Source organism: Hemiscyllium ocellatum, chromosome 17, assembly GCF_020745735.1.
Source record: "Hemiscyllium ocellatum isolate sHemOce1 chromosome 17, sHemOce1.pat.X.cur, whole genome shotgun sequence".
Taxonomy (NCBI): domain Eukaryota; kingdom Metazoa; phylum Chordata; class Chondrichthyes; order Orectolobiformes; family Hemiscylliidae; genus Hemiscyllium; species Hemiscyllium ocellatum.
The window spans coordinates 58113846-58138421 of NC_083417.1; the positions used below are offsets into that span (position 1 = coordinate 58113846).

The window sequence follows — 24576 nt, forward strand, 5'->3', positions numbered from 1 at the left end:
CAGCCCCAAGTGGTATGAAGATGAGCACTTTCAAGACCACATCATGATATTACAGCACCAGCATTTAATTAGCTTTCCATATATCAAAAATTCAATTCTCAAACACCATTTTTCCCATGGGAATATTGTGAACAAAAAGAAAACAGACTGATCAACACTGACCTAAAGCAGAATGAGCGAGTGTCCTAGGCAACAATTTGCCTTTTCAGCTTGGAAGGTGAACAAACTGACCTCAAAACTGGTGACAATAGGTTATTCCACTGAGAATTGTTATTACTGTGCAAAAAAAAGGCAAAGTGAAAAATAAAGAATTGCAGTCTGACAACTTCGTGCTCAGTAAATCAATTAATTTTATAGTCACAAGTCAACATTCTGCAACAAAATTCTTTAAAGGCTTCAAGTTCACTAATTTTATAAACTAGAAATTTTATTAACACGTAGTCAATCAAAAAAGCAATTTGATACAATGCTGCGTATATAAATTCATTAACATTACACAAGTTTCTACGTTTGGAATTACTGGAGTAATGCTATACATGGGGTACAATCCACTCTGCAATTTCAAAGTAGTTTCACAGAACCCCAAACAGTAGTTTTCAAGTGAGACAGTTTTACTATATCCCTCAGTTGCCGAGTTCATAAGTTATTTTGTAGAAAAGCAGCTCACATATCCACATTACGCCAGGTCTATTACACGCCAGTAATGCCCAACTGCACGTCTACACTTCAGATTCTGTTTTACATGATATCCTACATGTGAGGAACAATTTTATTCCCAAGATCCTAGCCAAAAGAAGAGACAGATTATGTAAAAAAGGAGGAAAGAGATGGATTGGTTTTAGATAGCTAATCCTTCAGTTTAGTTTTTTTTTCCATTCAAGAAAACCCACAATTAATTAGTATTTCATATTCCAGCTTTGTCAGTGATGGTGATCAAACTATAGCTCAATGTTACAGCAAGCAATTAACAGCATGCACTGCTCCACCATAGCTGACACCTATTTTGCAAAGGAAATTAGGTAACTACCAGGCCTAAAGGTCTGGTTTGAGTTTGAACAGGCGAGTTAGTTTTTAATATTTCAGTAAAATGACTTAGTTTCTAAACTAAAACCCACTGGTGCACAAAAAGTGTACATAACAAATCAATGTATAGGCACAGTAGAAAAGTAAAGTCTTATATACTTCAAAGCTTTGGCCTATATAGAAAATCTTCTACTGCATTTTGATCGACAGGCATTTTCCAGCAATTGTGACCAGGATTTTTTCACAAGCTAGGTTTAGTTTGAAACAAATAGTTACATAATTTCTGCTTCTGAATTTGGTCAAAGACCTGCAATATAATTAGAACATTAAAGGATTTTAAACAATGCTCGGGAAGAGAATTTGGACAAAAAAAAACTATTTTCAAAATATACAGACCTTTATTTACAATTACATTTCACCTTATATAGAATCTCTGAAGCGTTCACAATATTCGCAGTAAAACAATAAAAAAAAGAACTTTCTTTAAACTGCATAGTTAAGCCAGCATACGGTCCCAGAAAGTCGTGGAGCTAATCAGCCCAGAGTTACATTCATAATATAGTCAGTGTCCAAAGCATTACAAGATTCTAACATTAAGGGCAATAATTTTCAATAAAATCTGAGTTTGGGGTGAGTGGCCTGCCCAACATTTGCAAAACGAAAAGCTAAAATTTGTTTAGTGCATGATAATAACAGATGCACTATCAAGTAGATAATGCATCTGAACCCCATACTCTCCATTTTCCAGACAGCCTTTGTCAAATTTTTCACATTTTCTTCGGCTGGATATTAATGTCCGACTGCATACATTAGTCTGTACGGTTCTGAGACTTGTTGGGCAAACAGCCAACATTATAATAGTGCTGCACAAAGCCCTAACCCATTGACCAGCAGAGTCAAAAACCACATCCTAGTTCTTCAAAAAGTTTCACTCCAATTTTGTACAAAGTTTTGTAAGAGGGAAATGCATTTTAATGGCATTGAGTTTTCCTTACACCCCATATTTATATTTAATAAGGGTGAACTTAAAGCAGCAATTCGTTCAAAACAAAAACGATGATAGCAGTACATAGGAGTAAGGAAGAGGATTCCATACATAGCAGTTGGCAGATACAAAGTAGGTAGGTGCAGGAGGAATTTGAAGAGTAATTAAGAATAAATTTGTGGGAAGTTTGTATAGAAACATAACACGACAAACTGAATGTCAAGGATTTACAGAACAGCAACCAATCTTTGTCTCACTATGTGAAAGGGAATAGCATAACAGAAAAGCCCATGAACTATTTCCAACATTAGGGAAATTTTTTCCCATGCTTTAATTGGAGAGTGGAAAGATCAGATCTGATAAGTTAAAGAGTCAAACGTAAAGACGAGAAAGTTAAAACTTTGGAAATGAAGGTCCCATTGTTCCTCACATTTGCTAACATGGAAAATGAACACAGGTAGTCAAACCTGAATGATCAGTTACTTGCAGCTTTTTGACCTTTTTTCCCCACAAATGCTCTTACTTACTAACGAGAAACTGCTTAAAATTCAAAAGCCCAAACTTTAGTGTTAATACTTCCTACAATGCATAACTGCTTTGACAAGATTTATAGACAAACGTCCAAAAAATATACATTTAACAATTAATAAATATTTATCAACAAGCAATAGAGCTCCCCATGATCAGGCACTTTGTTAGAAAATATGGAGGGGACAATATTTGGACAATTCAGAAAGCAGTGAAGCTCTTTTCCCCACTTCTAAGTGTTGAAGGAATCCTACATGCAGCTGACGTTGATAGAATTGGGCCTGGCCATATGTAGGAATGTATCTGGGTCGAGATTCTTGACAGGGCTGGCTGATTGACAAGGCATTAATAGTGTAAATCTGGAGACCAATTGGAGATATCAGTGACTCTTCTCAAATATTTCTTCTGGAATTACTGTATGGAATGGGTAGTCCCAAAACCGGCTCGTAATTCCAAATCCTGAATAGGAGAGAAATAAATATTGTAATTTAGAAGTTTTATTGTTCTTGATAAATTCCAAATAACATGAATACAAATACAAAATGAAGAATGTAATTGAACTGTCCTGACTGGAGGGTCTGGTCAATTATCTGGTTTATATTCAGCTTAGCTGCACACATCAATTAAGCTGTTCGGCTTTATGATGGGAAGGGAATAATCGAGAGCCCTGTGCTTGCTTATATTTGAGTGATCATCCCAATCACAGTAAGAGGTACAAAGGCAGATTATAAAACCACAATCTGATCAGTCTTGACTGTGATAGAAAACCGTTCTCTACCTCTGCCCCTTCCCTCAAACCAAATAACGTCGTCATTTGGGCGCATTGTGATTACCTCCTTGTGGATGGCAGAGGTTGATTACATATTATTTGAACAGGAAGCAGATTCAAAGTGCGTCTGTGCAGAGGGATCTCTATGTCCTTGCGAATGAATCGCAGGAAGTGGCTACGCAGGCGCAGCATTGAATAAGACCAGCAAATGGAATCTTAGCATTTATTGAAAAAAGGATTTGATAGGCATAGACAAGTTTGTTTCCATGCTGTATGACTAACTATGTCATCAACAGCATGTTCACACCGCCCTGGAAATATTTCCCTGGAATAAACCATTCCCCCATTGGAAAAAAAGGGCAGCATGATTCAAACAAGATATTTGAAAAAACTAGGCGCACAGGATAAATAAAGGAAAGTTGCCTATCCTCCAAATAAAAGTCTCCTCCTCTTAACGAGAGACGAACCTCACAAAGGATTTGAGTAACTAGCGATTCATCTTCGGATCAGTTTTCAGATTCATTCACACTTTCACAAAGGACAATTGACTGGTTACCTGATGGAGTATTGTGAAAATATTCTCACACGTTGCCATTCTTAGTTCCCTCATTTGTAAAATGAAAAAAAACCCTGTACTTTCAATTATCCCACCCATCACACAAGGAAGGTTAGGCTAACATTTTTTTTTGCACTCAAGCCCCTGAACACGTCAGCAAAGGCTAGAATTCCACTCAGGATCTTGGTCCACAATGGAAATAAAACAAAACCAGGGCAGCATGGTGGCTCAGTGGTTAGCACTGCTGCCGCACAGCGCCAGGGTCCCAGGTTTGATTCTAGCCTCAGGTGACTGTCTGTGTGGAGTTTGCACATTCTCCCTGCATCTGTGGGAGTTTCCTTCGGGTGCTCCGGTTTCCTCCCACATTCCAACGATATGCAGGTCAGGTGAATTGGCCATGCTCAATTGCCTGTAGTGTTAGGTACATTAGTCAGAAGGAAATGGGACTGAGTGGGTTACTCTCTGGAGGGTCAGTGTGGACTTGTTGAGCCGAAGGGCCTGTTTCCACACTGTAGGGAATCTAATCTAATCAAAAACTGCTGGATGAGAGAGACTAAAAGCAAGCCAAGAACGTCAAGTGTCGGAACAGTTTGATGACTTGGGAAAACATGGCTTCTATCCCCACTTTCCCCCGCCCCCCCCATTTCATGGGGTTCAACTGCAACAATGAATGTAAAGAGATGGACTCCAGGTTCACAGAGCCCAATTGTTTGATACATTAACAAGCTGGACAGGACAAGGTGGGAGAAAGTCTCTTCGCAGGATAGGGAGAGGCTACTTTCTCTGGAGCATCAGCAGTTGAGGGGTGACTTGATAGAGGTTTGTAAAATCATGGAGGGGCATGGATAGGGTAAATAGACAAAATCTTTCCCCCGTGTGGGGGAAATCCAGAACTAGGGGGCATAGCTTTAGGGTGAGAGGGAAAAGGGATTTAAGGGGCAACTTTTTCACGCAGAGGGTGGTGCATGTATGGAATGAGCTGCCAGAGGAAGTGGTGGAGGCTGGTGCAATTACAACATTTAAAAGGCATCTGGATGGGTATATGAACAGGAAGGGTTTAGAGGGATATGGGCCAAGTGCTGGCAAATGGGACTAGATTAGATCAGGATATCTGGTCAGCATTGACGAGTTAGACCAAAGGGTCAATTTCCAAGCTGAACAACTCTATGATTCTATGATAGTGTTAAGTCTCCCAAACTGGGCTTTCCTTTTAATTATTTGTGCTCCAGATGTCACAGAAACAGAAAACAACTACATAAAAAAAAACGTACAGGTTACTGGAGAGAGAAGAAAAAGAGGGGAAGGGTAGGGAAACAGACCATATCCAAACAAAGCCCATACTTGGTCTAGAATAAACTAGAAGTGGGTCTGAAAGATCTGGTGTCTTGAATTGGAGAAGTTGGTTCATAAAGAAGCAAACAAATTAACTGCGCCAAACTATACTGCTAACCTCAATGGATGTTGTGCGCTTTGGTTAACTTACAGTTGGCAAGTCTAGTACACACAGTTTTATCCAAGACATAAACATTCAGGGCTGGAATGCTAAAAACAACAGGCATAAACCATAAAGCCATAAAATTGGGCCACGAGTAAATTTCCCTTCAATTTCGGCTTGCTGTACATGGCAGAGTCCTGATTGCTACCCACTCATGCAGTTTAAAGGGGGCATTGGTTATGAAGTAGATAATTCAGGATACTGTACAGAAGTAGGACATTGAAAGAGATCACTTTAGATTACTAGTTCAAGGTATGATAATAGGACAAGGAGCTGATAATTATGGATGTTTCCTGCACCAAAACAGCCTAAAGCAAGAGATTAAAAATCCTTTATTCAAAACCGAGTTGCATTCTATGATTCGGAGGAGATGGGGAGACTGTGGGCATTAAAATAAGGCAGTCTTTCATTCATGTGGGGAGGAAGTGTCCCTCAACAATGTGCAGAAGTGAAGCCATTAAAAAAAAAGGGAAATCCCACAAATGAACATTTGACTATCCAGAATTTCAGACAGGCAATTTAACTTCCAAGATGTCATTAATAAGGGTTTATTGGTGAGAGTTTTCAGCTTACAGGGATCAGCTACTGCAGCTCACATCAACCAAAACTACATCCCAATCTCAGAGCAATTCAAATACTTTAAAGGTGCAAAAACAAGCATTTTTTTAAAAAAAGGTTAAACCATTTATCAAACAAAATTTTATCTTAAAATTGGCTACTTTCCATATAGGTATTAGACAGGAGGAAGATGTTCAGGAATCCAAATTATGAAAAGTCATTTATGACCTTTCAAAGAGTATGGTTTAACAGTAAAGGGAACTCTCCACTGGGTGAGACAAATGACAGTTAGCAGGCCACAAATTGGTTTGCCTAGTCTCAATTTAATTACAGCAACAAAAAAAACCCTATGAACAACTCAGCATTAAAGCTAGACACAAGAATTACTGAGAAAGCACTTTTTCACATTCCTATACAATGAGATTAATCTCCACTGTAAACAATTTTAAAGGACAGAGTACAAGAAGCTCTTACTCTGAACTTTGCTATACCTGGTACAAACACCAATTTAAAAAAAAGGATAAAATGAGTCATTTTTTTCATGCACTGATGCCTCAGTTGGCAAGATAATTAGATCCCATTGTACATCACACAATAACCTGGATACCATCAACATTTACCATCACAGCCCTGAAACTCGCAGTGACCCTCAACGGATGTTAACCGTGGGCGTACTGAGCCAGAACTGGACTGGGTTGAAAGGAGTATTGCTCTGAACTCAATTTTTCTACTTTCTAATTTATTCCTACTATATGCAATGCTGGACTTGTATTTCTTTATTTTTCTAATTTTTTTTAAACTAAGATCTTGTTTTGAAGGATCAGTACCTAGGTACCTAGTATCCAAGATGTATGTATGTGGCGACTTATAAACTTTTCATTGAATTCATGAGTACGTGACAAGTAAGCTAAGTGAATTCAAATCGACATTAGAGAGAAACATCTGGTTCCTCAACTAGAGCTGCCAGCATCTTCCATAGCAAGTCAAATCACTATCTCTTCAGTGCTGCATGAAAATGCTAGCATAGATTATAGCCTCAAATTCCAGAATGCAGCTTGAACCCACAAACTAATGAGTCCAGTTAATAAATCTTGCACTTTTATGGACTAATGACATACTCACTTAGGGGTTTCCTCGCCCTTCATAAGGATGGAACAAACAATTGATTAGTTGGGCACATATTGGGGCCAAAATAAAAGTATGTAATCTGCTAATCACAATATTAAATAAGGACATGCTAAAAACTTGCACATACCTAATCTTTGGTGTTCAAAATGATGTTTAACATGGTATGCTTTAAGTCCGTAGAGGTAGCTGCCCTTCTTGGGAGATCCATAATGTAGATAATAATGTATCATATCATAGACAACATAGCCACATAGACCTCCGACAAAGATAGACATGCCGACTGCTCCTGGGGCAAGCAAGTGGAAAGCAGCCAAGAATAACACTACAACGAGTGATGCTGGAACAGGCGGGAAGACCAAACGTGAACCATCAAAAGGGGACTGCAGAGAGGAGAGAGAATATATTTAATTCTTTACATGACAGGTGCACAATCTTCATGGAACACAACCTTTTAGCCTTCAACTCACATCACTAATTTTGCATGCTGATAAATCAATAGCAACAGCACTATACAGCAGTAAGAGCTAGCAGTACATTCACATCGTCAAAATAAAAAGGGTAGGAGGAGGATTACCAAAGTCAGAACCTAGACCAAAACACTTCATTTGTGCTAGAATTCAGGGTATTAGACGGTAGTGCTGCAGAGTTATATAAAGGGAAAGATAATGTGCAAAATACTGAAAATACACACACGTTTCTCCTTTCTAAATCAGTGTCCCAAACTCTAAACAACAGTCCTGGATAATAGAAACAGGACAGCCATACACAGCCAGAGAGAGAGAGATGGGCAAAGACAACCTTTTTTTTGGGAGGGGTCATTTCTTGTTAACCTGGATTTTAACTTTCTAAATATCCAGCCATGAATTATGATTCTGGCTGTATAATGGGTTTGTAACGTGCACCATGTGCCTCTGCATCAAAGTAGAAGTCTAGATCAGTCATCGCTGATTGTGGTGATTTTTGCTGCATTTTGTGCAAAATAAACATTAATGGCAGGAGCAGTCTCTTTTGAAATTCCCTTAGTTTCAGGGCAGGTTGTAGCTTACCCTTCACATGATGAGCAATGATTCACTTAATTTGACGGCAGAAGTCACTTCAAGCAGAAACCTCCCTTTTTGGTACCTCTCCACAAATTACATAAGCCATGTGACCCTACCAGCCCTGTACTATGCTGCAGATATCCCACCCAGAGTCTACAACTGTGCCGCAGATATTCCCACCCACAGTCTACAACTGTGCTGCAGGTAAATGTGGTGCAATTTCTGGTTAAACAGCCAAGGGAACAGGCTATTAAAATTTGTGGCAGCCAAACAATAAATATTCTTAAAAAGAGCGCAAATAGAATGAGGATATTCTTCCAGTGAATAAAAGATCCTCTGCATTGTATTTTTAGGTAATGCCAAAACCATCAATACTTTAGGTGGTAGGAAATTACAGGTTAATCCTAATTGCGATTATTGCCAACCTCAAGGACCCATTGTCTCATGGCAACCCATCACAACAGAGTGTTCCGGAATCTATGTGAATGGAATGACCTTTCATAACTGGGTGATACTCGCTCATAAACAAGATGCAACATTTAGCAGCAGAGGATTTGTCCAGAGGATTACCTAAAACTTCCATCAAATAAAGCAGATAGTTGCTGAGCTTTGAGTGAGTCATTTATTACATTAACAAGCATCAAGTCTATGGTATTGAACTGCATGGAATCTCAGACACATATTAGCATAGACATATTGTATAAGTAAATTATTGCATAAAATATTTTTCTGTCCAAGTCTAACCCTCAATTTAAATAAAGATAGCATTCAGCGTACTAATTTTTAAATTCCTCTCCCCTTCCACAGGAGGGGTGCCAGTAGATTGGCAGACAGCCAATGTGGTACTGTTATTCATGATCGAAGCAAGGGATAAAGCAGGAAACTACAGGCTACTATTCAGGAAAGTACTGGAAGCAATTCTGAAGGACAGGATTGATTTGCACTTGGAGAAGTTGGGATTAATCACTAAGGGGAGGGCATGTCTTGATGGATTTTTTTCAAAAGTGGTGACAAAGTGTGCAGATGAGAGTAATATATTCAACATAATTTATTTGGACATTTGATGAGGTCCAGTAGGAGGGACTAATAGTGAAGTTAAGAGCCCATGGGATCCAAGGAAATTTGGCCAACTGGATCCAGAAATATGCTGAGTGGCTGAAGGATGTTTTAGGACTTGAAGCCTGCATCCAAATAGGGTTCCACAGGGATTGGAGCTGGAGCCCCTGCTGTTTGTGGTTTATATGAACAATTTAGACTTTAATGTATGAAGGTTGACCTGTGCAGTTCACAAATATGAAAATTGGTGGGTGGTAAATATTAAGGATAGGTTGAGATGGTTGTTCTTGAACATTGCAGACCAATTATCAGAAGGACCTTTTTCTATACTGTAGACCTGTATGATGCTATGGAATGTGGGCATCACTGGTTGAATTAATATTTATTCCCATCTAAGTGGTCCTTGAGATGGTGTAGAGCTACCTTCTTGGACCACTGCAGTTCACTTGGTGCAAGTACACCTGCAATGCCATTGGTGAGGGAATTCAGAATTTTGACCACATGACAGTGAATGAATGGCAATGTAATTCTAATGTGCTTGGCATGTGGTTTGAAGGGTAACCTGCATCTGGTAGTGTATCCGTATACCTGCCACACTCATCCTTCTAGATGTAGGGATTTGGAATTGGAAGGTGCTGTCTAAGGACCTTGGATGAATTTCTACAGTACATCTTGTACATCATAATAGCAAAAATGCCCCGTGTATCAGAGGTGGAGGGAATGGATGCTTATGGATGTGGCACGAATCAAGTGGGCTGCTCTGTCCTGGATGGTGTCAAGCTTAGAGTGTTGTTAGAGCTGTGCCCATCCAAGCAATTGCAGAGTATTCCATCCCATGCCTGACTTGTGCCTAGTAGATGGTGGACAGGCTTTGAGGAGTCAGGAGGGAGTTACTTGCTGCAGGATCCTCAGCGACAGCTTTCATACAGCTTGTCTATGGGAGTTCCTTACAGGATGGATGAAAGTTCTAGTGTAAGTCCATTAACTTGATAATTCATAGTCAAAGGGCTTTCAGAACAACCATCGTAATTTTCAGAAGGCCCCATAAACCATTACACTGGGGAGCAGTGGGGAATGATGCCAGAACTGATGGAGATATTAAGTTTAGCACTTTTTTTAAAATTAGATTAGATTAGATTACTTACAGTGTGGAAACAGGCCCTTCGGCCCAACAAGTCCACACCGACCCACCGAAGCGCAACCCACCCATACCCCTTACCACTATAGGCAATTTAGAATGGCCAATTCACCTGACCCGCACATCTTTGGACTGTGGGAGGAAACCGGAGCACCCGGAGGAAACCCACGCAGACATGGGGAGAACGTGCAAACTCCACACAGTCAGTCGCCTGAGTCGGGAATTGGACCCGAGTCTCCAGGCGCTGAGAGGCAGCAGTGCTAACCACTGTGCCACCGTGCCGCCCACTTCTCTGAACTAAAGGGAGTCACTTTAAAGTAACAGAAATAATCTTTTCACTGTAATTATAAATGAAAGTATACATAATAAAAATGCACATCCTACAGCCAGCATTACTGTTGAAAATGACGACACCCTATTGAAACACCATTAAGTTTATAAGTAGGGCTGCTCTCCTGAAGCACATCAATTGACAAACCTATTTTAAGTCACTCCACATTGAATCCTTTAAACGCATATTAGGTACAGACCAGGGCAGAAGGGATTGAGATAGAAGGAAGGAATAAAGTAAAATATTGCAGATACTGGAAATCTGAAACAATAGAGACAGTCAGTAGTATCTGTGGAGAGAGAAACGTAACATTTTGAATCTGGTACAGCTCTTCTTCAGAATTCCAAACTCTGAACATAAAGAATCGTCATACCAGACTTGACACATTAATTCTCTTTCTCTCACCACAGATGCTATCAGATCTGCTGACTCTCTCTAGCATTTTATGTTCAATAGAGATAGAAGCAGATTAGCAGTGCATGAAATTTGCCAAATTTTGGGAGAAGATTTGAAGACAGTGTATAATTTATGGTTCCATGTAAAGTGCATTAAATAAAACAAAGAAACAGTACAATTTCCAACAGAAAAACTGGGGTGCCACCAACTATGTGAATCACACACATGCCTTTGAAACAGTGTGCAATTAAGAATTTTTTGTTTTATTTAAAATGCAGTGTCAAATTGAAATTTCCAAAAGCATGTGCTTTCAAGAATTTGTGCAGGAATCTCATTATGAAAACTAAATAGTAGCAGCCCTACTTATAATTTCAGATCACGCAGGGTTTATTGAAATCACCTTGTGGTGCTGCCCATGGAGCATAAAGTGAAGAGTGATGAGGTAGTAATTGCTGGCCGGTGGTTTCATATGGAAAACATATCGATGGATCAGATACTCAACTAGGGACCACAGGAACATTCCGAGCACGAACAAAAAGGGGAAGCAGTACTTGTGGACGGGAATGGAGTATTCTGGAGAGAGAGGAAAAAAACCATCAATCCAGACCTGAAGGGTCACCTGACCTGATATATTAACTCTGCTTTCTCGCACAGATGCTGCCAGACCTACTGAGTTTTTCCAACAATTTCTGTTTTTCAGCATCTGCCTTTTTTTTTGTTTTTAAAATTAATCTTGGATCTTCTTACAGATTTTAGACTCGGCAGATATCCACATTCAGAGATTAGAAACCTTGCAATGCTCCAAGTTACTATTCCTCCACCTTCCATTTTTAAGCTAGTAATGAGAATATTTTGATTTTCCATTTCTCCCCCAGCCAAACTGCCCAACCTGCGCATCTTTGAGCTGTGGGAGGAAACCAGGGCATCCCATACAGACACAGGAAGGATGTGCAAACTCCACTGGTCAACGTACAGTCACCAGAGGCTGGAATTGAACCTGGTCCCTGGCATTGTGAGGCAGCAGTGCTAACCACTGAGCCACTGCACTGCCAGTCTTCAACATTATTTACATATTTCTCTTCAGTGAGAAGATAGCAAGGGACAATTCAAATTTTTAAATGCCCAGAACTAACCAGATATACATTTTAGAATCTGCATTGCTTCACAGGTAATTGCCTTGGAAGGGGAAGGTTAGAACATTTCAACAAAACATTAAGTTCTGCACAAGAAAAAGTTAAGATTGCTTTCTGTCTACAGATGCTGCCAGATCTGCTGAATTTTTCCAGCAATGTGTTTTTGGTCCTGATTTCTAGCATCAAAGTTTGTTTGTTTTATGTTTTAGTGTTTAACTCACTGCCATATCTTTCAGGTGTGCCCATCTTGACATTCTGCTCCTCTGACAGGATTTCTATTCTGATCTTTTTCGCCTGTTCGGTCATTACTTTTGCCATTGCATCTGGTCTTTGCCACTTATCGTTCACCACCACCCCCCCCCTCCCCCATGTTCAGCACATACACCAGCCTTTCCTGAGCTACAATCAGTTCCGAAGGTCGGTCAATGGACCCAAAAGATTAACTCTCGTTTCTCTCCACAGACGCTGCCAGACCCGAGTTCCTCCAACAATTTATATTTTGGCATTATTTAATGTGACACACCATTACACAAGTTCATATACCTCCTATTCTGAAACAGCAGTACCTTTTGTGATGGATGTGAAAAGTCGAGTGTTGCCTTGAGCCAGTTCAGTGTAGCAGTACCAACTGAAGAAAATAACAACAGGAGTCCAAACCAAGGGTACCATATACCTGCAAAGAGAAAGAGGGAGGGCATCAAATGAAAACACTCTCTTTACCATTCCACAAATACCACATGCTAATGTGAAATGGATCCAGTATGGACAGCACTGTGTGGATCATGGTAGGATTACCTACAGCACATCTCCATCTTACTGGTTGTATTTCAACTCTCACAAAGGCAAGTTAGCATCTCAAATGGTACATCTTTAGGAAAGTCTTTAACAGACACCAGTTAAAAAGGAGCTACATTGGGTTAGGGCTTTCTACATTAATACCGTATGCAAGGCTACCATGAGCCATACCATAATTCCCAAGACTAGGGGCTGGAAGAGGACAGGGATATCAGAACATGTACATACAATGCTCAGGATCCAAGTCTCAACAAGTCAAATCAAAAGTTTTGGATTTTGTTCAATCTCCACAAACAATGAAGAGGGAGCTTAAATAGTAATGACCTTTCCTTCATTCATCCAACCACTACAAATGTAACCATTCGAATTCATAAGTCATTATGATCTCTAGAACATTGTGATGGTCACAAATATTATATCATAATATTGTCTAAAGAAACAGATTTTGGGTTGAGAAATTATCCATCTTTTGTATAAATTATATTAATTTACAATTTTTTCTCAATGGTCTCTCATACATGTATACTGTTTAGTAACCTACAACTTCCAGCTGATTGGTAAGTTTATGCCCCGTTCACTGCCATGTTGCTGACTTTCTAACCCAACCTGTGTGTTTGTATCAGTTATTACCAAGACAGGATCAATGCCAGTCAACTCCCTTCACAGCATAAATAGCTTTTTAACATCCCTTCAGGGAATTGAACATAGCTTTTTAAAATCTTCTAAATCACAACTTTCAAGACTGATAAGCAGAACCACAGTTGCTGTTCAATCTATACCCCCACAGCAGTAAATATTCTCCCAGTCTTACCTGACCAGGACTGCAAGTGCTGCTCCAACAATCTGACCAATGCCTCACGCAGAAATAAAATATCGTTATTTGATTTATGTGCCGTCCCTTGCTAACACAGTTTTACGGTTATTTTAACACTGCTTCAATTGATCATCACATCATAAACACATTTTTTCCTTTTACTTAAGTTAACTGAGCTATTACACATCAAAAATTTATTGCTTAGTGTTTCCATAATGTTTTGTCTATGGTTTTATTACTGTTGCCAGCGCTCTGAAAATCAATAGTATCCCTTTTAACTCTCTTCGGATCAGAATTTCATTTAATGTTCTCTTCATGTTGCACACATCCTTATCCAGCTTTTTCTTCATGTTGAATTGTTTGTTACACATCTGTCCAACAACTTAAACCAGTGTGCCAATCTGATTGGAATAGTGGTACTGTCTCTATGCCTGTACCAGGATGCCCAGATTCAATTCCACCCGCTCCAGGTGGTATGTAGTAACATCTCTGAATGGATTGATTAGGAAGATAGGTTAAATAATCAAATGTCATACCTAGCACCTACCATATTGGGCACATTGACTACATTATATTAACTCAAGTGGTATCAGATTGAAAGTGAGACTGGAAAGCAGGGGGGAGGGGGACTTTAAAACCCTTATACAATGTAACTGAACCAGTCTATAACATGCTAAGTCTTCAAGAACAGCATTATTCGCTTTCACATTATCTTCAAGGACTGGCAATCATTCATAAAACAATTGCACTTAAAATTCAGGTTGTCAGACCAAGACCATAATACTTAACATCATAAAATTACTCTAAACTACTGCAGTGCAGAAAGCATTAAATGCATTTTAGGGAATAAAAAATATAGGACTCAAAAGTATAGTCTTATTCCTCTTTCCAGGTTTCTGACCAGTAACAAGTTAATAATCTAACTAACCATCATCTGGTCAGTTTGTTTTCCAAATGGAAAAACTCAATTTCACAAAACAAATAAATTGCCTGTTTTAAGAGCTAAAGTTATGCAAGCAAATAAATTTATTTCCCAGTAAAAGCAGCAATTGCTAGGAAGCAAGATCTATGCTACTTATTTCCTTAGAACCAAAATTAATTTTGAAAAGGGGATGTGGACATTATAAGCAAACATTGATCGTACCAAGATGAAAAAGAACATTATGAAACAACATTGATCTTGACCGAGAGTATATCCTGCATTTATGGAAGTGGATTAAAAAGGGAAGATTGACTGATAATAACTTGCTCCTGGGAGTCTTGTATGAAGTCTTGACTGGATCTTCAACATAGCAGAGCTTTTGGAAACTTGAAAGGAAAAACTGATCATTGCACCAAGATTGAGATCATCACTCAAGAATTCCAGTTAACCAAGGGCAATTTGGCCAGCAATCAGTGCTGTCCCAGCTAGCAATGCCCATATGCCCCACATGAAATGCTTTAAAATCCAATATTTTACAGAACAGGAAAATTAGAGCAGCTTTATAACTCAAAGACCGACATCTCTTCACAAGCCTTGAGCTGATGAGTATGACCTTTTTAAAAAAAACATTCACAAGATCAAATTTGCTCCTGTTCCTGACCTGTATTCAAGGTTACATTACTCCAAATCAGAAGTGGAGTTGAATAAAACCAATCCATTCTAGAGGAGCCAAGCCCATCACAGTGAGGCGACTTGGCTGAGATTGGACCAAGTTTCTGAGCAGGAGATGCAAACCAGTGCTGGGTGTTGCTGAAAGATCATGGTTATCTAGTGCAGATTTTGACAAAACGGCCATTAACCAAATGGTCTGCAACAAAACCTGGCCGATACTTAAAAATAAATACACTTTAGCAGAAGTTTCACAATCACCTTTCAAAGATACAATCTTCCTTTTAAAATACTAGCAGACTTTAGGAAATCAAAGAGGATCAAGATGACAACTTAGCAGCATGGCTAATAATCAGCAATACAATAGATTTTTTGATTCACACTTAGCAGATATAAAATATGCACTTCCCTATGAAAACCAATGGCAAATTAAATAAAGGGCCCTCCAATCTGATTCTTAATTCATCTAGAATGAAGTTTATCTATCACAGATCAAAACTATTGGTATTATTGTGACAATCTAACTTCATACAGTCACGGGTTGTCTTTAATTCAGGATCACAAGTACACTGACCGCTTTTGGGGTTCTTTCAAAATGTAAAATTGTGTAAATGTTTCCAAGTTAATTGATCTGGCCTCAAGGAACTCACCAAGGCTCTCAATGCCCTGTGCAAACTTTATTTGAGCAAAGGTTTTGTTGGAAATAATTGATAAGTGAACGATTCTCAGAGGGGAGATGCCATTATAATGAATACAACGGCCACAAAACAAAATTCTCAAATAAACAAGACAATGAAATTTTTTTTATGATTCAACCATTCCCAATTTTGATTATAAATTACAGATATTCATCATTGCTCAATGCCAAGCAATGACCATCTCCTGTTTACAATCAATTACAAGATTACATGGGCGGCACGGTGGCACAGTGGTTAGCACTGCTGCCTCCCAGCGCCAGAGACCCGGGTTCAATTCCCACCTCAGGGAACTGTGTGTGTGGAGTTTGCATATTCTCCCTGTGTCTGCATGGGTCAAAAAAAAGTGCAGGTTAGGTGAATTGGCCATGCTAAATTGCCCATAGTGTTAGGTGAAGGGGTAAATGTAGGGGAATGGGGGTCTGGGTGGGTTGCTCTTTAGAGAGTCGGTGTGGACTTGTTGGGCTGAAGGGCCTGTTACCAAACTATAAGTAATCTAATCTAATCTAATCTAATCATTATTAAACTCCCACCAACATCTTCAGGGATTAGGAGCAAAAACAATAAAAGCCATAAAAGAGGAGGTCAAAAGACTAGGAATTCCAAGTACCTGACTTCCCAATACCTGCCCATCATGCCCAAGGCACAAGAGTGCACTGGAATAGTCTCCACTTTCCTGGACGAGCATAACTTCAATAATTCTCAAGCAGTCGAAGTAACCCACTAGTTCGGCAGCTTCAACATCCACTCCCTCCACCAGTGGTGCAAAATTGTAGCAGGGTATACAATATTCAGGATACATTGTAGCAACCAAGACTTCTCTGACAACAGTTTCCAAACCCACAGTCTCCATCACCCACAAAAGATGATTGCAGCAGATGCATTACAACACTAGCAAGTTGTTCTCCAAGCCACGCCCAATAGTGACCAGGATCTATGACTGATGTTCTTTCACTGTCACTAGGACAAAATTAAAAATCAAACACCACCAGGTTATAGTCCAACAGGTTTATCTGGAAATACAAGCTTTCAAAGAGTTGCTCCTTTGTCAGGTAGCTAGTGGGCAGGATCATTGGATACTGAATTTATAGTAAAAGATCATAGTGTCATCCAAGTGATGCGAAGTATTGAACAAACCCAGATTGCTGTTAAGTCTTTAACACTTAGAATGGGGATGCTGCTTTCAATTCATTAATATGTAAACCCTAGAACTTCTCTCAGTCTGACTCAAGGTTGGGATACAGAGACTCTAACCGCACACCTTTAATACATTGTCAGAGTTGAGATAGCACAGTTTTTAAAAATAAAACCTTAAGTTACCTCAAGACTTGACTTGGAAGTAGTCCTAAGATTCACTTGTGAATGAATCAAAACCTGCAACCCATTCTACGTGATTAAAGACTTAACAGCAATCTTGGTTTGTTCAATACATCGCATCAGTTATATGACATTTGGATCTTTGACTATAAATTATGTGCTGTGTGATCCTGCTGGACCTCCCCCAGCTAAATGATGAAGGAACAGTGCTTCAAAAACTTGTACTTTCAATTAAACCTGTTGGACTATAACCTATTGTCAAGAGATTTTTTAACTTAGTCCAACATTGGCACCTCCACATCACAAGTGTGACTCTCAATCAGCATTGTAGATGTAACTTCACAGTTTGGGTAAAAGGTGAGGAATAGCAGGGGAAGGGAGTCACATGTTGGAGTGATCTACAGGCCTTCAAAGAGAAATCACAATGAAGGAAGAAATATACAAGAAGAAATATTGGTTGCTTGTGGTAAAAGAACAACAACAATAACATGTAAACTGGAAAAATCAGACTGGCAATCATAACCAATACGTCTGAAACTGACCACAGAACAGGCTCTACTTTGGTATTGTGTAATGTGACTGGAATACTTAATGACCTCAGAGTAGTGATCATGGTGATTGAATTTCACAACTACCTTGAAAAGATAAAAGAATGGGCACAAGTTTTTTTTTAAAAACTCATAAAAGGGCAACTACATCAGCTTGAAACCTGAACTCTCTGAAGTGAAGTGAGATATTAGACTTGGAGATGGATCAGTAGAAAAGCAGCAGCAGCAGACTTTTAAAATAATGATTCAGAATAAATACAACCTAACTAAAAGTTGTAAGATTTCAAAGGGATAATCCACCATCCATCGATAACTAAAATACATGTATTTCTTCTAGAAATCGATAGCTTTATTCTTGTGCAACACTGCTTCATAGAAGGATCACACTTCATAAACAGCGCTTAAAGTGTTGACGTCATCACGTTACAGCCAATATATTTTTAAAATTTGCACGTTAGAAACAGCATTCTCAATTCGTCAGCCATATTACAGCAAATTCACAATAACGAAACGCACATTATAGTAGAAGCACTTGTAGTTAAAGAAAACATCAAATTTAAAATATATACTCTTTCCTTAAGGAAAAATGAGTGGCAGGTCAGAAAGCAATGACAGGGAACTACTGAAAGGTTACAGAAGTAATGAGCAAGGGAGTCAGCATGACTTTGTTAAAGGAAAATAAAATTTAAATCAATTTACTGAAGTCCTTTGAAGGAGTAACATACCTAACAACATTGTGGATCTGCTTTTGGCACAGTGACAGCCGTTCAAAAAGGCAACTCACCACCAGGAACAGGCAACAAATGCTGGTCCAACTAGTAATGGCTATGTCCCAGAAGTGGTTAAAAGGTAAGCAGGTAGATGCTCTGTTTCCAAAAGGCATTTCACAGAATGCAACACCGATTATAGTATTGCTGAAGAAATACACATTTGGTAGAATTTTTGTTTTGCACTCGTCAGGACAATTCATAAGAATATTAATTTAAAGAAACCATACTGAACGATGAGAGTGTTGACTAGTTGATAAGGGGACTCTGGCAGGGACATTGCCATGGAGAACGCATCCATTAGTGCTGATTGACTGGTAACAGCCAGCCTTCATTTAAATTTGAAAGCAGGTAGATTGACACTGATTTGTCAGGGCATATTCCTGAAGAATGAACCAGTGGATGGCTGTTACCTGTTGTCTTCAGTTGAAATAGGTGCAGTGAGAACAGTAGGTTTAAATGAGGTTTTTTTTGGATTAGCAAGATGTGGTGGGTTGGGTCCCATAGGGGTCAGTGCTGAGCCCCAAACATTTTATACTTTAAATCAAAGACTTAGATATGCGGGCAAAAAGCATGGTGGCTAAATTGGCAGATGACACCAAGATAGGCAGGAAAGTATGGTGCAGATGACATAAGGTTTCAAATGGAATGGAGTCTTGCTAGTCTGTACAAGGCATTAGATTGATCGCCCTTAAAATACAGTGAACAGCTTTGGTCCCATTATCCAAGAAAATATTTTCTGGGATTGGAAGCAGTTCTGAGAAGGATCACCAGGTTGCAGGGATTTGAAGAGGTGATGTTCAGGAGGCTGCCTGTGGAGATGCTGTGAAGTTAATTCCCTTTGTGGGAGAGTCGAGAACCAAAAGGACATAAACTCAGCGTAAATGGGTCACCCATTTAAAACAGGGGGTGAGGAATTCTCTCAGACAGTAGTCAATTTACGGAATTCTTTGCCTCAGAGGGCTGCTAGGGGTGGGGTAAACATATTTAAGGGTGTGATAGAGTCTTTTTTTCTAAATCTGTAAGATAATCGAATATTAAAATCAGAGTTGGATAAGAATGTGTAATCCAAAACACCACCAGATGAGCCATCATCTTACTGAATGGTACAGCAGACTCAGGGCTGAATGGTCTATTACGGTTAATTTGCATGTTACCACATATTTACTACTTGCACTGCAATTACACACAGGCAACTAATACTACCCTAGCTAGTGACAACTACATCACAAAGTTTAAAAATTGCAACTTCAAATCTTCAATATTGATCCATTTTCTTGTAATCGAAAAAATAGTTCCGTCCAAATTCATTCCCAAGAGCTCAACTTTTAATTTGTTACATTACAGTATATTTTAAATCCAACAGTTGAAATACAGAGGCATACAGCCACTTCAGACTCTTACCAGGCTGTTTTGGAGCAGGCTTCAACAAAATCGGAGTAGAAGAGGCGGATGGGACGATCTACTGGTTGATGAACCCATTCATCGTACTTCTCACGCAAGTTCCCAACTTGCCACAGGAGTGGTTTATTCCAGTCCACTAAGTCCTAGAGGATTAGGATCAGACAGAAATACCATATTAAATACTTTGTCAGTATCATAAACAAAAGGAACAATGGCCACTGAACTAACTGCAGTGCCAACTTCAGCATCCATTGCAAAAATCAACCTGCTTTGTGGCCTTTGTAAATTAAAAAAAAGCTCCCACTTCAGAGATGAAAATTTTAACCACTTACTACAAAACACATGACAGAATCCCATCCGAGTGAAAATGAAACTGAAACTTGACTTGAAAGTGAAACTTTGGGTCACTTTCCATTCAATTGTTTCATTAACAAATTAGCTGTGTTCCATGGATGCTTTTTCCTTTTTAAATTGTCTAAATCCTGTTTTTTAGACAATCAAATTTGGAGGCATTATTGGGATATTCAGCTATAAAGGAGGTAAAACTGATGTAATGAACTTGCCAAATCCCATAGGCTCCATCACTAACTTTGAATAACAGATACAAGATTGACCTTTTCACATGATTTCCAACTCAATGCTATATAAAGCTTTTGCAACATTTCTAATGCTCTGGTCATGGAAACTGCAATGATCACAAGTAATTTGCTAAAAGTAAAACCAAACACTTCTCAAGCTCTGATTTTCACATGAGATTTTAGTTCATTTTCTGTAGTTGATATAAGAGTGTGTACAAAGACGGACAAGACTATCACACAGGTATTAACATTTTTCCTTTCAATGCCTTCAACTTGTTTTTTTTTGAATACTTGAAATTAAACAAATAGGATTCCAAACCCAACTTTACATTCGACCATTTCTCCCTCAGGTCAACGATTCCTCTTGTGCGAACTTATATAATTATTAATCCCAGGAGCATTATGAATGAGCTGTAAAACTCTTCAACTTGGTAAAGCTGGATATAATGTTCTGACAGCCCTATGTGGCTCACTTACTATAAAGTTTGGTCACCCCTGGTACAAATATTTCAAAAATAAAACCAATGTGATTTCAAAAGATCACTTAAGAATTAATCTGTAGTACAATTAAACAAATCTTGAAGATTTAAAAAGCCTCAAATCCCTTGCCCTTAAAAAAACACTTCTTTTGGAAACAGGTTGAGTCTCATGGAATAGAAAAAATAAAGACAGGAGCTCCATGTTGGAGATACTAACAATTAACAAGCCTAGGAAATGAAAGTGACTTAAAAACACAGAAGCAGAGAGACAGTCGATTGAAAAAGTGGCAAATAAATTTAAAATGTTGTGTAAACTTCAGTGTTGATTTCATGTTTGGGACATTAAATATGGATTGCCAATCTAACAGAAAAATTTATCTGCTTCCAACCAAAGGAATGCAATATTTCAAAAACCAAAACAGAGGAGAAATTTCAAAACTATTCTGTTCTGTACATATAACTGGATTGACCAAATACCCTTCAGTGAAGTTTTGTGCTTTGTTAAAAGCATGACTTCTCCAATTAAAGAGCCTTTCAAATTCAACTGAGTCAAAACACGTCTTTTCCAGACATTTACTAAGTAAGATCTGCACATTCTCAATTTGCTTTTTAAAGCTACAAACTCGAGCACACAGTACGAGAACACAAGCAGGAACATCAGCAAGCCAGCCCCTAGACAAAACGGCCAGCACAGAAGCTCTGCATCCGCCCGCAAGCCAAGAAATAGTCTGCTCCTGAAGCAGAACCTTTAGGGTGGATTCCCAAACAACTACACTTGCCGATGAATTTAAGTTTCTTTTTCAGAAGTGCTCAGTACTTTGGAGGGGACTTCTGAAATGAAGAAACAAAATTCCACAGTACATTTTAAGAATTAGTATCGGCTGCCAAGTAAGGCAGAAAAACCATATCTTTATATTTGCCCTTGTCATTCAAAAATGAATACGCAGTAAACATACGAAATCATCAAGCCTGTTCGATGCAATATTCTTTGGTAGAATAAATTTCTGAAGATTTGACACCCCACCATTCCTTTCTTCCCTGCTAAATAAGAGAACCAAAAAGAAAAATCACCACAGAGAGCAGTGACGTTATTCAATAATCTAGGAGCTGTTACTTTCCTGTTTCTATGAGCACTGAGAATTGTATGACTCCAGCTTTAACAAGCCCTTACATTATCTGGATCCACCGACTTGCATCTGGCATCCATAACCGAATTGGATCCTTGACTGGCTGTGTTTCTTTCCCGAACAGCCTGTGGAATTAAAATAAAAAGGAATGTCAGTCATAATCCAGCATGAAAGCAGATAACAGACTAACCAGGAGGGGATCATCCATTGTACATGAATAAAACTCTGCTTCCCTCCCATTTTGTACTTTTACTGGGGGCAGGATAAAAGAGGAGAGAAAAGTAAGGTAAAAGGAGACTGGTTAGTCCAAAGAACTAATAGTGCATCAAGTTAATTTGACCCAAATTAACAAATACTTCATGAACAGTATTCAAATTGCATCTTAATGAACTAAGGTAATACATTTTTCCTATATATGAAATATATAGTTTATTTATTACATAAAGCACCTTAACTACTCAACGTAAAATGTGTAAAATAGAGAATAGGTCAATCTCTTTTCATCTGGAACATTCTGCAGGACCCAAAATGCAGCTACAAGTTATATTTATAATATCAATTTCATATCAGACATGCAAGGTCTAGTGTTTACCATTCCAGTTTCCAGCCCCTCAGTGTGGCATGGGGAATGCTTTTAGTCTGGGATTTATCTCCACTGAGCTTTAATGGCAGCTTTCCCTAACTTTAGTTCATCTCTCAGCATCTGGTCAACCTTACAATGTACCAAACCACACCAGCCAGCACAGCTCTTTGCACTGGAAGAGCAGGTTTCTACCAGGCAAAAGGGAGTTTTTAATGGGGTTGATGTTCATCTTGGTGTCTCTGTGTCTCTCTCTCTCTCTCTCCTGGGGGCAACCAAAGTCCTGCATCACAGATTTCAAAGACAGACAGGATAGGTGGAATTCAGATTGATGGCACGACAGCAGCACTCTGCAACTTGATGCTATTAAACGAAGCCTGAACAAAGTAATACAGTACGCATGGTATGATGAGATTGTTCCTAATGTTCCTTTGGTCAGTATAAGGAGTGTATTTAAGTTGAACCAGCTTATAAAACCGTTCATTTTATGCATTTTGAATGCATAAAACTAAATGAAAACGGAGGTTAATAGTGAGCATATTCCTTTAGGTGACACCTTTTGATTGTTTCCAGTGAACTCAAAGGACAGATTCTACATTCAACTAGAATCCTTCACCAGGGAGCTGCCTCATTAAATTAGACAAATGCTGTAATTTTGGCATGACATTTCCTCCCATCCCCAAGACAATGTCTTCTTGTTCCATTGGAACCTGTCACGTTCCAGGAGGGGGGCAGAAATAAAAGATTGAATCAAGTTCTTGTTATACAGTAGTTGCTATCGAATGCCCACAACTCCTCCAACAAAGTCATGTGGACATTCTCAACTTCAAATATCACTACATCCCACTCAAGGCAGACTGACTACCAATAATCAGTTTGGGATTCTGCAAGGCAAAACTGCAAGTCTCAGAATACCAAAATTTGCTAAAGCAAATCAGAAACAGTAAGCAGGATTTTAAAAATATTATACAATAACCCAACTTCCCAAGTGAAGATTAAGAATAGCTTCAGGTGGAAATCAGTAAGAGGACAGTCAATTCACCAACATCTTCCTTTAAAAGACAATTATAGACTAAGAATTCTGAAATTTAACAACTTCAGCAAGATGTTATATTGTCTTACAGTTATGAAAATTGGAGCAAGTGATCAGACCAGTGTTGAGTGAATGACAACATTCCAAGGAGAACACTGAAATCAGCAAACAGAAACTTCAGAAAACTGCTAATTTTCTGCAGATGAAGGCAGAAGCCTATGTTCAGCTCCTGCAGCAAGTGATGTTACCATGAAATGTTGTCTTGTTTCCCTCCCTCAGTCAAAGCAAAACGTTCAGAGTGAGTGTAGTTTTACCTCCTTCATTTTTATCCCGGGCCCTGGAGGGAGAGAGAACGATCGCCCATGTGCTCAAAGGTAGGAGTTCAGATTCTTCTCTGGAACAGCAGTTTCTTAATGAATTATGTAGTCATTGTACAGGGAGGAACATCCAGATAAGGCAAAATACCTATTGTTGGGTGACCGTTACAATCAGCAAGTGTCAATAGTAAAGATTAAGCCTTCTGCTGTTACACAATGAATGTTCCTCACCTTAACTGGTTTCACATAATTAATACTTTTCATCTTGTTAAACTGATCTTACATACTGAATGCTTCCAATACTGCAAAATGACTCTCTATAATGAATGCTTTTCCACCTTGTTAATCCATTACCCTTGCTTTCAGCACACCAGTGTTAACTGCGAGTTCTTATC

At 38.9% G+C, this 24576-nt stretch overlaps 1 protein-coding gene across 1 annotated transcript in view; it reads right to left on the minus strand.

Moving 5' to 3' along the window:
- Positions 1-406: 406 nt before the first annotated feature.
- Positions 407-24576, minus strand: part of fa2h (fatty acid 2-hydroxylase) — a 114807-nt gene continuing 90637 nt past the window's right edge. Inside the window, exons 2-7 of the mRNA XM_060838200.1 lie at positions 22296-22376; positions 20068-20210; positions 12703-12809; positions 11404-11576; positions 7170-7422; positions 407-2995 (exon numbers count right to left, since the gene is read on the minus strand). Of these exons, the coding sequence (XP_060694183.1) occupies positions 2916-2995; positions 7170-7422; positions 11404-11576; positions 12703-12809; positions 20068-20210; positions 22296-22376 (837 nt within the window). The 3' untranslated portion in view covers positions 407-2915. The remainder of the gene's footprint in view (positions 2996-7169; positions 7423-11403; positions 11577-12702; positions 12810-20067; positions 20211-22295; positions 22377-24576) is intronic.